At 45.6% G+C, this 15,958-nt stretch overlaps 4 protein-coding genes across 5 annotated transcripts in view; 2 read left to right on the top strand and 2 right to left on the bottom strand.

The window, feature by feature from the left end:
* Window positions 1-15,958, bottom strand: part of LGMN (legumain) — a 1,022,235-nt gene that overhangs the window by 469,713 nt on the left and 536,564 nt on the right. The window lies entirely within an intron of this gene.
* Window positions 1-15,958, top strand: part of UBR7 (ubiquitin protein ligase E3 component n-recognin 7) — a 367,041-nt gene that overhangs the window by 314,563 nt on the left and 36,520 nt on the right. The window lies entirely within an intron of this gene.
* Window positions 1,506-4,228, bottom strand: MOAP1 (modulator of apoptosis 1). Its single transcript, XM_050799160.1, has 2 exons — window positions 3,857-4,228; window positions 1,506-3,660 (listed from the first exon to the last, which is right to left on the bottom strand). Exon 2 carries the CDS (start codon window positions 3,538-3,540, stop codon window positions 2,485-2,487), a length of 1,056 nt encoding a protein of 351 aa, XP_050655117.1. The 5' UTR covers window positions 3,541-3,660; window positions 3,857-4,228; the 3' UTR covers window positions 1,506-2,484.
* On the top strand, window positions 4,249-6,368 carry LYSET (lysosomal enzyme trafficking factor). 2 transcript variants are annotated; one of them, XM_050799184.1, is made up of 2 exons: window positions 4,249-4,335; window positions 5,538-6,368. In XM_050799184.1, the coding sequence occupies exon 2, from the start codon at window positions 5,554-5,556 to the stop codon at window positions 5,947-5,949; it is 396 nt and encodes a 131-aa protein (XP_050655141.1). In that variant the 5' UTR covers window positions 4,249-4,335; window positions 5,538-5,553; the 3' UTR covers window positions 5,950-6,368. The 2 variants fall into 2 exon arrangements, with proteins under 2 accessions (XP_050655141.1, XP_050655139.1); XM_050799182.1 differs by having other exon boundaries at window positions 4,301-4,788.

The following is a 15,958-nucleotide window of genomic DNA, read 5'->3' as shown; positions in this document are numbered from 1 at the left end:
ACCTGCCTTGACCTCCCAAAGTGCTGGGATTGCAGGTGTGAACCACTGCACCCAGTCATATAATTTTAAGAACATTTTTTCTTTAGCTTACTTTAATATAGTATATAATACAAATAACATACAAAATATGTTAATCAACTTTCTGTTATTGGTAAGGCTTCCAGTCAGTAATAATAGTTACGCTTTTGAGGAATCAAAACTTATGTACAGATTGTGCAGTGGGCTGGCTCCCTGAAGCCCCAAGTTATTCAAGGGTCAACTGTACTTCCCTGCAATGCACATAAGATGGACATTTATGAAATGGAGCCAATGCCTGCCCTGCTTCCCTTGTGAGGCTAATGGGTATAGATACCCTGATGATTGCTTCTCTTTCTTGGCAGTAGAAAGAATATGGGCCTTGCAGAAAGAAAGAGGAGAGAATTCTGACCTAATCACTCACTACACTTACTACAGAGGATCAGAGGATAGAATTCTGGCCCAAGGATGTTTCACCTTGACTGAATTTCTTTTTTTTTTTTTTTTTTTTTTTTTTTTTTGAGACGGAGTCTCGCTTTGCCCAGGCTGGAGTGCAGTGGCACGATCTTGGCTCACTGCAACCTCCGCCTCCCAGGTCCAAGAGATTCTCCTGCCTCAGCCTCCCGAGTAGCTGGGACTACAGGCGCCCACCACCACGCCTGGCTAATTTTTTTGTATTTTTAGTAGAGACGGGGTTTCACCGTGTTAGCCAGGATGGTCTCGATCTCCTGACCTCGTGATCTGCCCGCCTCAGCCTCCCAAAGTGCTGGGATTACAGGTGTGAGCCACCACACCAAATTTCTAAACTTTTGTGCCCATTTCCACAAGTGTGAAACTGAATTTTCCTATATTGCAGGATTTTTTTTTTTTTTTTTTTTTTTTTTTTTAAGACAGGGTCTTCCTCTGTCACCCGGGTTGGAGTGCAGTGGTATGATCATGGCATGCTGCAGCCTTGACCTCCTGGCCTCAAGCAGTCCTCCAGCTTCAGCCTCCTGAGTAGCAGGGACTGTAGGTGCACACCACCATGCCCGGCTAGTTTAAAAAATTTTTTTTTACATTACCCAGGCTGGTCTCCAACTCCTGGGTTCAAGCAATCTACCTGCCTCAGCCTCTCAAAGTGCTAAGATTATACTGCTCAACCTTTTTCCAAGAGGACTAAATAAGAGAGTAAACGGAGAAACTTTTAGTCCAATCTTCCAAGCAGCAGCATGCAATGTTCATTTCTTTCCTTCTCCCTCCAAATTTGACACACTGATACATCTGCACTACTTGCACTAATTTGTGCACTGTCTTGTTTCACCCCATTGTTTTACTGCTGCAGTGGAAGCTCTCTTCACTTAGAAAACAGTTTCCTACCCCTGAGCACCAAGAGGAAAGAGTCCAAGGAACTAAGTCTGTGTAGGTCCAGTGGTTTGCAGATTCATGCTTTGGGAACTCTTTATTCAAATGAAATCTCTCCTGGAACCTTGATATAAACAAAACAGACAACGTCATTTTATTACCATTCCTTTATTTTAGAAGCTCACATCTATAATTTTATAACAATCGTGAAAATGTTACTCAGAACTAGATGTTTTGATGACACATAGCAGAAATCTGTAAAGATGGTCATTGAAACTTAACCAATCTCAGCATTCTATTCTGCCTTTTGTTTTGATTGCACAGAATCAATATAATTTTGATTCATACAGAAAATAACTTAGTATCTTAACCTCCACTCAGGATCTTCATCATAAATGTAGGTCAATACATACCTAAAAACTGTCAATGATCCAACATGATCACATGTGACATGCTACACTTGTGCCTCGTACCAAACAAGCTGATATTTCAATGAGATCTGGTCAGCATATACACCCGAGCCTTGTCTGTCCTCTCAGAGCACTGCACACAGGTAGTGAAAGAACTTTTGTACAATAAGAAATTCACAGGGATGAGGCCGGGCGCAGTGGCTCACACCTGTAATCCCAGCACTTTCGGAGGCTGACGCAGGTGGATCACTTGAGGTCAGGAGTTCGAAATTAGCCTGGCCAACATGGTGAAACCCTGTCTCTACTGAAAATGCAAAACTTAGCTGGGCGTGGTGGCACGAGTAGTCCCAGCTACTCGGGAGACTGAGGCAGGAGAATAGCTTAAACCCGGGAGGTGGAGGGTGCAGTGAGCCAAGATCGTGCCACTGCACTCCAGCCTGGGTGAGCACGAGACTCTGTCCCTACAACAACAACAAAGATATTCACAAGGATGAATTTAAATAGGTAAACAGCAGTGTAGAACTACATCCTTCCTAGTCAATTACACCTTTAGGAGACTTTAAATAGGCATAGAAACGACAAAGGGCTTATACTGAGAATTGCACAAAAATGAGTTACTTGGCAGCACAAGGTAGGGATTGTATGTGTCAAAGAGTATATAGACTGTTCTACCTTCATGCTCTACTCATTGCCATATCCCTTCGTGATTCCCTGAGACTCAGGTGAAATGCCCTTCTAATACTTCCTGGAGAAGGGCCTCCTCCTCCTCAGCTGCCTCGTAATCCTTTATTAGTACCAGTAACTGCAAGAAACCAGGGGCTGGGCCATCCTCTGGCAGATTAAGCTCTCTGCGAATTGTTTTGTGGACTGCGCCAGCAATGACTTGGTCTAGGCGGGCCTGATTCACAGCATCTCTCTCAATTGCTCCTCTCTGTACCAGCTTCTGTAACAAAGGCTCCAGCCTTAGTACATAAGCCGACAACTTTTCCTCATCCTTCTGATAAGTGGTTAGATATTTGACCTGCAACTCTCTAGGATTATCTGTAACCCCAAATACCTCCTCAAGAGCCTGCAGGCATTCATCGACAGTAATTAAAGGATTGTTTATCTTGAGGACACGAATAACATCAAGTGCTGGGCCTCGAAGGCTCTCTAGCAATCGCCTTCTCTTCTCTACATCTGGCACCTGCCACGCCTTTATCATCTGAGTAGTATGAAACATCCAGCGTCCAAATTCTTCTTCTCCTGGTTCTGGAGGCTCCCTGCCCGAGAACACTCTCAGCTTTTTATACTTCAAGCATTGCAGGGCAGGCTGAAGAGCCTCTAATGCCTGTGCCAACATAGGGGCCCACATTTCTGGGATCATGCCCTGCTCTAGGTCTAAGGAGCCATTTTCATGTGCAAGAGCTCTGGTCAACTCACCCACTGTCATGCCCTCTCCCGCTAAAAATTCATTTAATCTGCTTAAAAATGTATTATCAGAGTCAGGGGGCTTAAAGATCACTCTCCAGATACCCCCTTTTCCCGGTATCTCCTTAGGGACCAGTGCGTGACTAGTCTCCGCAGTAAGCCCTACTAAGGCTACTTTCCTGTTCTCATCCCTCCTGAACATCCTTCCAAGCAGTCTGTACTCCCCCAAGGGAGCTAAACCAGCCTGCAGAGCCTCCTCGATTTCTGCCACACTGCAGCTCTGGGAGATGCCGGTAATCAACAGCGCTTTCCGAGGGTTCATGTCCATCCCCCTGCACCAGTCTTCCAAAAGCCTCAAAGTCATGGTGCCCGAAATAATACACTTAAGTTCTAAATATTCCAGACCACAGGCGGCCACTGCAATTCAAAGTAATCCTCCGCGGTACCGCAGGGAAATCTCGTCAACGTGCCGAGGTCCAGCAGCCTGCAAAACACAGCAGACAGGTTAGCTAAGGGTGCCAACGTCCAAGGCACGCGTGCAGGCCCCAAGCCCCGCGCGCCCTGCCCCCCGCGGCGACTCCAGGGCCGCCGCACTGCGGCGCGCGCCCCTCACCCCTCCCAGCCCTGGTGCCTGGCGGATGTCGGGCCTGCAGGGCCTCTCCGGGCCAGCTTCCACTCACCGTAATCTAGTGCTCGGTGCCCGCGTCCGTGCGCCGGCGGCGGAGGTGCCTGGCCGGGCCCCGACGAGGTGCGGGAGGGCGGGCTCCCCTAGGCTCGGACGGACACTCAGGGGCCAAAGCGACTGATGCCGGTCCTCCAGGTGCTTGTGATGCTCTCCGCAGCAAGAAGTGATCGGGCGATGACAGTCGCGATCGGGCACCGGGAGGAAAGGCTGAGGAGCGCTGAGTCGCCAGACCCAGACAGCCGCCCACCTGAAGGGACGTGCCGCCACCAGCGCAGCTAGACCCCCAGCTCCAGCGCGGATTCCAGCTGTTTGGGTCTCGCTGGGGGAAGCTGCGCGGCGGGCGGGGGCGATCTGACGTCATGAGGGGGGGCGGGCCTCTGGGGGGCGGGGCGCGCGCGCTTCCGGCCCGAGCCGGAAGCCCCGACTGCGGCGGCATCCGGGACGGCGGGCGGGCTGGCCACCCGGGACAGGAAGGTGAGATCCGGGACCTTAGCTTTGCAGGCAGGCTCTGCCGGCGGCCGCTGACTGGCGCTGGACTCGCGACGCTGCAGGGCTGCGAGGCCCGGGCCTGGCGCAGTCAGCACAACCCTGGTCGCGGCGTGCCGGCGCTGCAGCGCGGCAGGGGGCGGGGCCGGCCGCCTGGAGGCCCTTGTGGCGGGGACGCCTCCCGGCCGGGTCAGGTCCCCATAGCGGGTCTCCGGCGGCGGCGACGGGGGCCGGGCCGCGCGTGACCCGCCGCAGTCACGCCGTTCTTAATCACTAGTAGCTGGTGCTCCAGGCTGGCGGCGCTCACCTTTCTCCTAGCCGGGTGACCCAGGGGATTTATTTTATGGTGGCTTTCTCTGAAATGCCAAAGCCACCCGATTATTCAGAGCTGAATGACTCTTTAACGCTTGCCGTGGGAACAGGAAGATTTTCGGGACCATTGTAAGTGCTTAGGAGTTACTGTCTTAACTTGGGGGCTTGACTTGTAGCACCCCGCGTTCACATCTGAAGCAGTACTGTAAAGCCGAAAGTGTTTCACCTGTCAAAGTGAAAAGTGCTGTGGGAAACTAGTTTAATTCCAGTTTCTGGAGGGCGGGTATTATGGACCTGTTTAAGTAGGATGCAGTGATTTATTCTGAGATTCCCGTTAAAAAGCAGAACTCAGTATATACTGAAATCAATGGTTATTTTGTTTTTGTTTGTTTTTTTATTGTAACTATTACACAAAACCTGTAAGTTTTACATTTCTTAATAGGCGTTTAATTATTTTAAATCTTAAGTGTGTTAGTGGGATGCTTTCGAATTTAATTTTATTTTTTTGAGACGGAGTCTCGCTCTGTCGTCCAGGCTGGAGTGCAGTGGCGCGATCTCGGCTCACTGCAAGCTCTGCCTCCCGGGTTCACGCCATTCTCCTGCCTCAGCCTCCCGAGTAGCTGGGACTACAGGCGCCCGCCACCACGCCCAGCTAATTTTTTGTATTTTTAGTAGAGACGGGTTTCACCATGTTAGCCAGGATGGTCTCAATCTCCTGACCTCGTGATTCGCCCGCCTCGGCCTCCCAAAGTGCTGGGATTACAGGCGTGAGCCACCGCGCCCGACCTAGAATTCTTGGAGATAAAGCAAGTACATTTGGAGTAGTTGCGGTGACAGTACTACAAGACCCTAATTGTATTTTCTTTTTTAATTTGAAGGCACAGAGCATGGAGAATGATGAATTTCCGTCAGCGGATGGGATGGATTGGAGTGGGATTGTATCTGTTAGCAAGTGCAGCAGCATTTTACTATGTTTTTGAAATCAATGAGACTTACAATAGGCTGGCCTTGGAACACATTCAACAGCACCCTGAGGAGCCCCTTGAAGGAACCACATGGACACACTCCTTGAAAGCTCGATTACTCTCCTTGCCTTTTTGGTTGTGGACAATTATTTTTCTGGTACCTTACTTACAGATGTTTTTGTTCCTATACTCTTGTACAAGAGCTGATCCCAAAACAGTGGGCTACTGTATCATCCCTATATGCTTGGCAGTTATTTGCAATCGCCACCAGGCATTTGTCAAGGCTTCTAATCAGATCAGCAGACTACAACTGATTGACACATAAAATCAGTCACCGTTTTTTCCCTACGATTACAAAACTGCCAGTCCTATATGGAGTCTGATCACAAGACTGCAGTTTCTTCACAGATCTCAGGAAGTTGTGGTGGGGCAGAGGCTTTTTAAAAACATGTGATCAGGGGGCTATCTTTATCTGAATAATAATGAATTTTTAGGTAAAACCTGAGATAGAGTACTACAAAATCATGTTGATGACTTCAGATTTTGGAAGTTAAATCGTGTCTGTTATTTGCATTCTTTAGAAACTTGACTGAGTACCTGAATTCATATTTCTATTCTACTGTGCAACATAGTGATGATTCAGAAATTTTTCCTTTGGGGAAAAAAAATGAATATGAACATTTCCATTGTGTTAAGTGTAAAAAGGTCCAGACATGATCATAAAATTTAAATTTTATACAATTACTTGGCTTGCTTTAAATTCTTCACACTTAAAACACCGATTCATTCTATTGCAGCTAAGCCAGCTGTTTATACTTGCTGTCAGCTTATGAGGCATTGCTAAAAAAAGTATTAAGGTAATGGCTGTCTTGATAAGCAGAATTTGTTCTTCCTCTTGGTAATGGCTAGCTAAATTCTTATTAGTGCTTTTAATGGTTTTATTTTTTATATTTTTCTTTTTTGTGGAGAATGAGGTCTCGCCACGTTGCCCAGGCAGGTCTCGAACTCCTGGGCTCAAGCTTTCCTCCCCTCTAGCACTCCCTAAGTGCTAGGATTACTGGCGTGGCTCCCATGCCCAGCTATTTTTAATTAAAAAAAATTTTTTTTCCATGGCTTGTGACACAGTCTCAGGAGGCCCTGAGAACATGTGCCCCATTGCTACTAGTTTAGAAAACTATTTGGGAAGAGACTAAATGGTAAATGTTGAAAGGCTAGAAATAACTTACAAATAGAAGATGGAAACAATGTGTTCAATGAAAATAAGCAGGTTATTAATTAATTAATTAAAATTATTATTTTTTTTGAGACGGAGCCTTGCTCTGTCACCCAGGATGGAGTGCAGTGGTGCATTCTCGGCTCAGTGAAACCTTTGGCTTACTGCAACCTCTACCTCCCCGGTTTAAGAGATTCTCTTGCCTCAGCCTCCTGAGTAGCTGGGATTACAGGTGACTGCCCCTACGCCTGGCTAATTTTTGTTATTTTAGTAGAGAGGGTTACAGCATGTTGGCCAGGCTGTTCTCAAACTCCTCACCCAAGGTAATCCGCCTGTGTCAGCCTCCCAAAGGCCTGGGATTACAGGCATGAGCCACCATGCCCAGCTGTATTTTATTTATTTATTTATTTATTTATTTATTTATTTTGAGACGGAGTCTCGCTCTGTCACCCAGGCTGGTGTACAGTAGTGCGATCTCAGCTCACTGCAACCTCCGCCTCCCAGGTTCACACTATTCTCCTGCCTCAGCCTCCCAAGTAGCTGGGATTACAGGCACCCGCCACCATGCCCGGCTAATTTTTGTATTTTTTAGTAGAGATGGGGTTTCACCATGTTGGCCAGGCTGGTCTCGAACTCCTGACCTCAAGTGATCCGTCTCAGCCTCCCAAAGTACTAGGATAACAGGCATGAGCCACCACGCCCAGCCTGTAACAGGTAATTTAGTCCAGTCCTTATCAGATGCATGAGACCCCTCTAAAAGATGCTATCAAGTCATAATCTTTCTGATTTTCTTTTCTGGCCCAAGGTCAGGTCGTCAGGCAGTAGGTTAATTACATGAAGATGTGATCCTTGTATACCTTCTCCTTTGCATTTGTACTACCTCACATCTGGTACTAATACAAATAACTAAAACATGGACACAGTAGAATGTCTTCTTTTCTGTGTGAGATCAAGATATATTTTTATACAGTTATGTCATTAATACTGGAAAACATTTTATGCTTTTAATAATTTAACACTTTTTGGTGCTGATTCTGTTGAACCCTATTCTAAGAGCTTTATGGAAATTAACTCATGTTAACTCTGAACAACCCTATAAGATGGCTATTATTATCCAGATTTCACAGATAAGGAAACTGAGGCAGAGAAGGCAAGTAACTTGCCAAAGGTCACAGCGAGTAGCAGAGCCAGGGTTATAACCAGGTATTCTCATGCCTTCGTTACTAACCACAGAGGCATAGTGCTTCTCACAAATGACAAATGTTTTAAGCACTGGGTACTGTTTGCCCAGTCATGTAAAAGAATGGAAATGGCAATATTATTGACAAGTTCTTCTCCATTTGTCTACTAGAAATCTGAAAGTTTCCTAGCAACCTCATCTTTTCACTACATCTGACTGAAGCAGAAAGGAAGGCTGAGTATTTCATAGCAAGCTTTTACTTAAAAGATAAAGCAGGTACCTTTGTCATGCAAAAGTAGCAGATCAGATCTTTCAGATAAATTAGTCTCATTTATCTCACTGCCTCCAAAGGTCTAGTTACTGAAATGATATATCTTTTGATACAGTACATGGAATACTCAAAGTAAGCAGCAGTTTGAAATACCTGTTTCTGTGAGGTTCAGATGACCAAATCACTTGCATCTTTTAAGTCTTCAGTATGCATGTTACAGGCATTGTTTTTTTTTTTTTTTTTTTTTTTTTTTTTTTTTTGAGACGGAGTCTCGCTCTGTCGCCCAGGCTGGAGTGCAGTGGCCGGATCTCAGCTCACTGCAAGCTCCACCTCCCGGGTTCACGCCATTCTCCTGCCTCAGCCTCCCGAGTAGCTGGGACTACAGGCGCCCGCCACCTCGCCCGGCTAGTTTTTTGTATTTTTTTAGTAGAGACGGGGTTTCACCGTGTTAGCCAGGATGGTCTCGATCTCCCGACCTCGTGATCCGCCCATCTCGGCCTCCCAAAGTGCTGGGATTACAGGCTTGAGCCACCGCGCCCGGCCACAGGCATTGTTTATGAGTGATTTACATTTATTCTTCACAACAGTCTTGGGAGGCAGGTATTATACTGCTACTAGTATCCTTTTACAGAGGAAGAAATCTGAAACACATACGAATAACTGGTACATAGTCATACAGCCAGTAAGTGAAAGAGCCAAGATTTGAACCCAGGATGTCAGCTTCAGATCTCCAGCTTTTTTATCATTCTATACTGCTTCTCAAAAAAGAGAGTAATCTGAGGTAAATCATCGAGAGTTTTCAGTTTTATTAGTCTTGAGGCAATGATTTAAGACAATTATTTCAGTTTTGTTTTATAAATGCTTTATGTAGGCTGGTCGTGGTGGCTCACATCTGTAATCCCAGCACTTTGGGAGGCAGAGGTGGGAGGATAGCCTGAGCCCAGGAGTTCATGACCAGCCTGGGCAACATGGCAAGACCCCATTTCTATTAAAAAGGATGGCTCATGCTACTCCCAGCACTTTGGGAGTCCGAGGCGGGCAGATCATTTGAGGCCAGGAATTCAAGACCAGCCTGGACAACATGGCATAACCCTGTCTCTACTAAAAATACAAAAATCAGCCAGGGCTGGTTGTGCATGCCTGTAATCCCAGCTACTTGGGAGGCTGAGGGAGGAGAATCGCTTGAACCCGGGAGAGAGAAGTTGCAGTGAGCCAAGATCACGCCACTGCACTCCAGCCTGGGCCACAAGAACAAGACTTATCTCAAAAAAAAAAAAAACTTTCATGTAATGCAAGGTTTGTGAGGTTGCCACTGGTATTGCAAAGTAGTAATTCCTTTTGAATGAAGTAGATCCATCTCTCTTGATACTTCAAATTCTAGTATTTTGGGATTTGGTAAGAAAATGTTCAGTCCATCTCTGTCTTTCAAGATTATATTGCCTTTTGCCTTGATAATAGAAATATTAAAATAGAGTAGGATTAATGTAGTAAACTGAGTGTTTCCAAATGTAATTACTACATTTCAGATTGCAGGTTTAATCTGCTTTTTGATTATTTAGGAGCTATTTATCCAAGTTGTGGGTTATTTCTAGTTTGTGGCTATTTAATAGTTCAAAGCATTTTTTAGGTAAGGTAAAGAGGAAAAAGTGAAATATATTTTTTAATCTGTTAGCTCTTGGATAGAGGAAGAAGTTGAAATTGATGGCTAGGGAATAATTAAAAAATTAGCCTGGCGGCTGGGCACAGTGGGTCACGCCTGTAATCCCAGCACTTTGGGAGGCCGAGGTGGGTGGATCACAAGGTCAGGAGTTTGAGACCAGCCTGGCCAACATGGGTGAAACCCTGACTCTACTGAAAAATACAAAAATTAGCTGAGCATGGAGGCGTTTGCCTGTAATCCCAGCTACTCGGGAGGCTGAGGCAGGATAATCACTTGAACCCAGGAGGCGGAGGTTGCAGTGAGCTGATATGGTGCCATTGCACTCCAGCCTGGGTGACAGGGCAAGACTCTGTCTCAAAAAAAAAAAAAAAAAAAAAAAAAAGAAAAAAGAAATTGATGGCTAGGAGACCTGTGTATGATAGCAGATCATCATTTTTTTCTTTTCTTTTCTTTCTTTCTTTTTTTTTTTTTTTGAGACAGAGTCTTACTGTGTTGCCCAGGCTGGAGAATAATGATGTGGTCTTGGCTCACTGAAACCTCTGCCTCCTGGGTTCAAGTGATTCTCCTGCCTCAGCCTCCCAAGCAGCTGGGATTACAGGTGCATGCCACCACACCTGGCTAATTTTTGTATTTTTAGTAGAGATGGTGTTTCACCATGTTAGCCAGGCTGGTCTCGAACTCCTGACCTCAGGTGATCCACCCGCCTTGGCCTCCCAAGTGCTGGGATTACAGGTGTGAGCCACTGTGCCCAGCCCATTTACTTCATATTCACATCACAATACAAAAAACAGTGAATACAGGATTACTTAGTGAGATGAACAGCAAATATAGTAAGTGCTTCAGGGATTTTAGGGAGGGGACAAACATTCTAGGATTCATAACTAGGAAACAGTCGCTTCCAGAGATGAGAAAAATAGAGCTATATCCTATAGTGATTTGATAGGTGATTTTATTTGCAACTATATGTGAAATGAAGTAATCCTGTTGAGATTTTTCACCAAAACATGCCAGATATTTTATTTTTTCAAAAGTGCCAGTATAGGGAACAGAAAACTGAATTACAGAATCATGTAATTCATGGAGCTTTAGTCCCCATGTAAATTTTCTGATTTTAAAGATGCTACTAGTTTCTAAGTTGTCTCTTTTTTTAATATTAAATTGTTCATAATACCAGTTTTAAAGTAAAAGTTGTGATTCCCTAAAGGTTAGAATTTGATTCTATTTCAAAATTTGTACAGTTAAGGGAAGGCTTTTCTTTGGGGAAGTACAGTCATCAGATAAAGTGCTTCTGTGAGTAACTGTACCCCCAGGGTAGTGAAACCAGCACATTTGTTCATGGTGAGTAGGGTTAGTCTTTTTTTCTTCTTTTCTTTTTTTTAAAGATTATCAGCTGGGCGCGGTGGGTCACGCCTGTAATCCCAGCACTTTGGGAGGCCGAGGTGGGCGGATCACCTGAGGTCGGGAATTCTAGACCAGCCTGGCTAACATGGTGAAACCCCATCTCTACTAAAAATACAAAATTAGCCGGGTGTGGTGGAGCATGCCTGTAATCCCAGTTACTCAGGAGGCTGAGGCAGGAGAATCGCTTGAACCTGGGAGGCGGAGTTTGTGGTGAGCCGAGATCGCACCGTTGCACTCCAGCCTGGGCAACAAGAGCGAAACTCTGTCTTAAACAAAAAAATAATAAAAATAATAAGCAAAGATTATCTAGTGTTGATTCCTATCTTGATGGATTTAACATTCTCAATCTCCAAAACACTGGCAGAAAAACTTACCACAATACCATGTCTCATCTTTGCAGCAAATATGTGCCATCATTTAATAAATTTTCCAACATAAGAAGTGCCATATAATTTTGGAGCATGATTGGGAATCATCATGCATGCATATTTATGCTTTGCTCTAAGGCAGTGAGTAGGTCTTGGACTGTGGCTTTATGTACATTAGAATTACCCAAGGAAAACTTCTTATATTTAAACAATGCCAGGGTCCCTTTCCAACGAGTTACGTCTCTGGGATGGACCCCAAGCAATCTTCAAATGATTCTCTCAGGGTTACAAATCGCTGGTCCATGGGTTTTTATGTGCCATTTGCCAAAAACTCAGCTGTCATGAGAATTGTGCTTGTCTTTGGAACAGCTTCAACAAATACGTTGCAGTTCAATTCACCCTAGCCATCTTAATTGCAAATCTTGAGAGCTGTCTCTTTTGATTTCGAGTCCTCTCCTCCAGTTTGTCCTGAATATACTTCTATCAGGCTTTTGCCTCCCACTCTACCAAAACTGCTGTCCTGTCAGGAAGTTGCTGGTCACTTACACATAACTAAATCCAATGGTCAAGTCTCTACCCTCAAATTATTATTACTATTAGTTTTTGACACTCCCTGTCCTTGAGATACTTTCTTCAGTTGTCTTCTTGACCAGCACCGTCCAATAGAACTTGAGCAATGCTGGCGATGTGCTTTATCTTTGCTGTCCAGATCGGTAGCCAATAGCTACCCGAAAGTAGCTCTTGAAACGGGGCTAACATGAGCCTGGCATGGTGGCTCACACCTGTATGCCGACAACTTGGGAAGCTAAGGTGGAACGATACCCTGAGCCCAGGAGTTCGAAGCTGCGGTGAGCTATGATCGCACCACTGCACCCCAGCCTGGGCAACAGGGTGAGATCCTGTCTCTCAAAAAGAAAAAATGTGGCTAATGTGACTGAGAAACTGAGTTTTAAATTCTGATTAAATAGCACATGTGGCACTGTGTATTAGATGGTCCCATTCTAGATATTTAACTGGTTTGCCGCCTTCCTCACCAGCTTTTTTTTTTTTTTTTTTTTTTTTTTTTTGAGACAAGCTCTTGCTCTGTTGCTCAGGCTGGAGTGCAGTGGTATGATCTCGGCTCACTGCAGCCTCCACCTCCTGGGTTCAAGTGATTCTCCCACCTTAGCCTCCCAAGTAGCTGGGACCACAGGCGTGCGCCACTGTGTCCGGCTAATTTTCGTATTTTTAATAGAGATGGGGTTTCACCATGTTGGCCAGGCTGGTCTCCAACTCCTCACTTCAAGTGATCTTCCTACCTCACCCTCCCAAAGTGCTGGGATTACAGGCATGAGTCACCACTCCTGGCCCTCAGCAGCTTCTTAAGTCTTCTTTGCTAGTTCCTTGTTGGGGATCTGCTCAACCTCTAAATGCTGGGGTGCCCCAGTTCTTTTTTCTGTGTGTACTCCTTTGGACATCTCATCCATGGCTCATGGCTTTCAATATACGAATTGGCCAGGCATGATGGCTCATGCATGTAATCCCAGCACTGTGGGAGGCCAAGGGGGGCGGATCACTTGAGGCCAGGAGTTTGAGACCAGCCTGGGCAACGTGGCAAAACCCCGTCTCTACTAAAAATACAAAAATTAGCCAGGCATGATGGCACGTGTCTGTGATCCCAGCTACTTGGGAGGTGGATGTGGGAGGATCACTTGAGCCTGGGAGGTGGAGGTTGCAGTGAATGGAGATTGTACCACTGCACTCCAGCCTGGGCGACAGAGCAAGAGTCTGTCTCTAAATAAATAAATATACAAATTTATGTCACTACCTTGGATCCCTCTCCTGAGCTCCAGACTTTACTATACAATTGCCTGTTTGATAGGCCTTGACATGGTGCTTGGTAAGATGTCTTACCAGGTACGTGAAATTGAACCTATTCAAATCTAAGCTGCCGATCTCTCCACCCATCAAAATCTGTGCCTCCAGTTTCCTACGAGTCCGTTATCATCCCTGTGGCCAGGGGGATCCTTTTAAAATGTTACTCCTCTCAAAAATCCTCCCAAAGCTTCCCTTCTCAGAATGAAAAGCAAAGTCCTTAACATGGCAAGTAATAAATGAATGGCCCTGCCCTGCCCTTGACCTTGACTTCATTTTCTTTTATTTATTTATTTGAAATGGAGTTTCGCTCTTATTGCCCAGGCTGGAGTGGCATAATCTCAGCTCACTGCAACCTCCGCCTCCTGGGTTCCAGTGATTATCCTGCCTCAGCCTCCTGAATAGCTGGGATTACAGGCACCCGCCACCATGCCCAGCTAGTTTTCATATGTTTAGTAGAGACAGGGTTTCACCATGTTGGCCAGACTGGTCTCGAACTCCTGACCTCAAGTGATCCACCTGCCTCAGCCTCCCAAAGTGCTGGAATTACAGGGGTGCACCACCACACCTGGCCTTGACTTCACTTTCTACTACTCCCTCTGCCCTTGACTCCACTCCAGACACTGGTCTTCCTGCTGATTCTTGAGCTCACCAGAATACCCTGATCCAGGGCCTCTGCTCTCAGTGTATCTTCTGTCTGGATGCTCCACCCTGGCCTGCTGAAATGTCACCTTAGTAAGGCTGCCTCTGATGACCCGTATTTGAAATTAAGCATCCACTTTCCTGTGTTTCTCCATAGCACCTAGCATCATGTACTATGTTATATATTTTGTCAGAATCTAAACTCTTATGAGAGCAGAAATTTTGTCTCTTTGTGCACTGCTGTGGACCCTATGCCTAGAACAGTGCCCGGCACATAGTAGTTGCTCAGTAATTTTTTATTGAATGAGTAAATCTTATTGCCACTAAACACTTTTCTTGCTAGACTACAAAACAATCTAGTTCACTGTCCAGATAGAATAAAGGTTAAAAGTTAACATCTGGCCGGGCGCAGTGGCTCACACCTGTAATCCCAGAACTTTGGGAGGCTGAGGCAGGCAGATCATCTGAGGTCCGGAGTTTGAGACCAGCTTGGCCAACATGGCCAAACCCTGTCTCTACTAAAAATAAATTTGGGCATGGTGATGCATACCTGTAATCTCAGCTACTCAGGAGGCTGAGGCAGGAGAATCACTTGAACCCGGAAGGCAGAAGTTGTAGTGAGCTGAGATCGTGCCACTGCACTCCAGCCTGGGTGACAGACCAAGACTCTGTTTCAAAATAAAATAAAATAAAATAAAATAAACATTTACTGTTAAACGCATAGTACAATCTGTCCTGTCTTCTAGTTTAGTTGTTGAGCTCTTTCATATTTCCGCATTTAGGGATATATTATCTTCAAGGCCAAGATTTAAAATGAGTATCTCAACTTATTTATTTTAAATCCAGGGACAGACTACAATATGTTTTACCAACAGTTCTTGTAATATTGGTTGTCTTGGAATTTTCTTTTCTTTTTTTTTTTTTTTTGAGATGGAGTCTCGCTCTGTCGCCCAGGCTAGAGTGCGTGCGCGATCTCGGCTCACTGCAAGCTCCGCCTCCTGGGTTCACGCCATTCTCCTGCCTCAGCCTCCTGAGTAGCTGGGACTACAGGCGCCGCCACCACGCCTGGCTAATTTTTTGTATTTTTAGTACAGATGGGGTTTCACCATGTTAGCCAGGATGGTCTTGATCTCCTGACCTCGTGATCCGCCTGCCTCGGCCTCCCAAAGTGCTGGGATTACAGGCCTGAGCCACCGCACCTGGCCTGTCTTGGAATTTTCTTTATTTTTTGTTTCTATTTTTAGAGATGGGGTTTCACCACATTGCCAGGCTGGTCTCAAGGTCCTGGGTTCAAGCGATCTGCCCACCTTGGTCACTCAAAGTGCTGGGATTACAGATGTGAGCCACCACACCTGGCCAATTTTCTTTACTGATGCAGGGAAAAACACATTCACAAACAAGGTTTAAGTGGTGGTTAGAGTCCCTGAGAAATTCTCAAGCTACAATCATGAAGATAATGGTTTCTTAAACCACCTCACATGCAGCAAGTATCACAGCTCTTTTTTTTTTTTTTAAAGGGATGGGGTCTTGCTATGTTGCCCAGGCTGGTTTCAAGCTCCCGGGGCTCAAGCAATCCTCCTGCCTCATCCTCCCAAGGTGCTGGGATTACAGGTGTGAGCCACTGTGCCTGGCCAAGTGTCACAGCTCTTAGAGCTACAGCACACAGTTGAGTACTCTGGTGTTCAATATCTTGGACTTGTAAAGCACTCATTTAAACTACTGTTTCTAGAAGTTACTTCCATCCC

This window comes from Macaca thibetana, chromosome 7, assembly GCF_024542745.1.
Source record: "Macaca thibetana thibetana isolate TM-01 chromosome 7, ASM2454274v1, whole genome shotgun sequence".
NCBI classification, from domain to species: Eukaryota; Metazoa; Chordata; class Mammalia; order Primates; family Cercopithecidae; genus Macaca; species Macaca thibetana.
This window is presented reverse-complemented; position numbering and strand designations above follow the sequence as displayed.

Coding starts and splice junctions, on each gene's coding strand:
- MOAP1 (XM_050799160.1), bottom strand. CDS start 3,540: ATGACTTTGAGGCTTTTGGAAGACTGGTGCAGGGGGATGGACATGAAC.
- LYSET (XM_050799182.1), top strand. CDS start 4,691: ATGGTGGCTTTCTCTGAAATGCCAAAGCCACCCGATTATTCAGAGCTG. Junction 4,789..5,537: donor GGAAGATTTTCGGGACCATT/GTAAGTGCTTAG, acceptor TTTAATTTGAAG/GCACAGAGCATGGAGAATGA.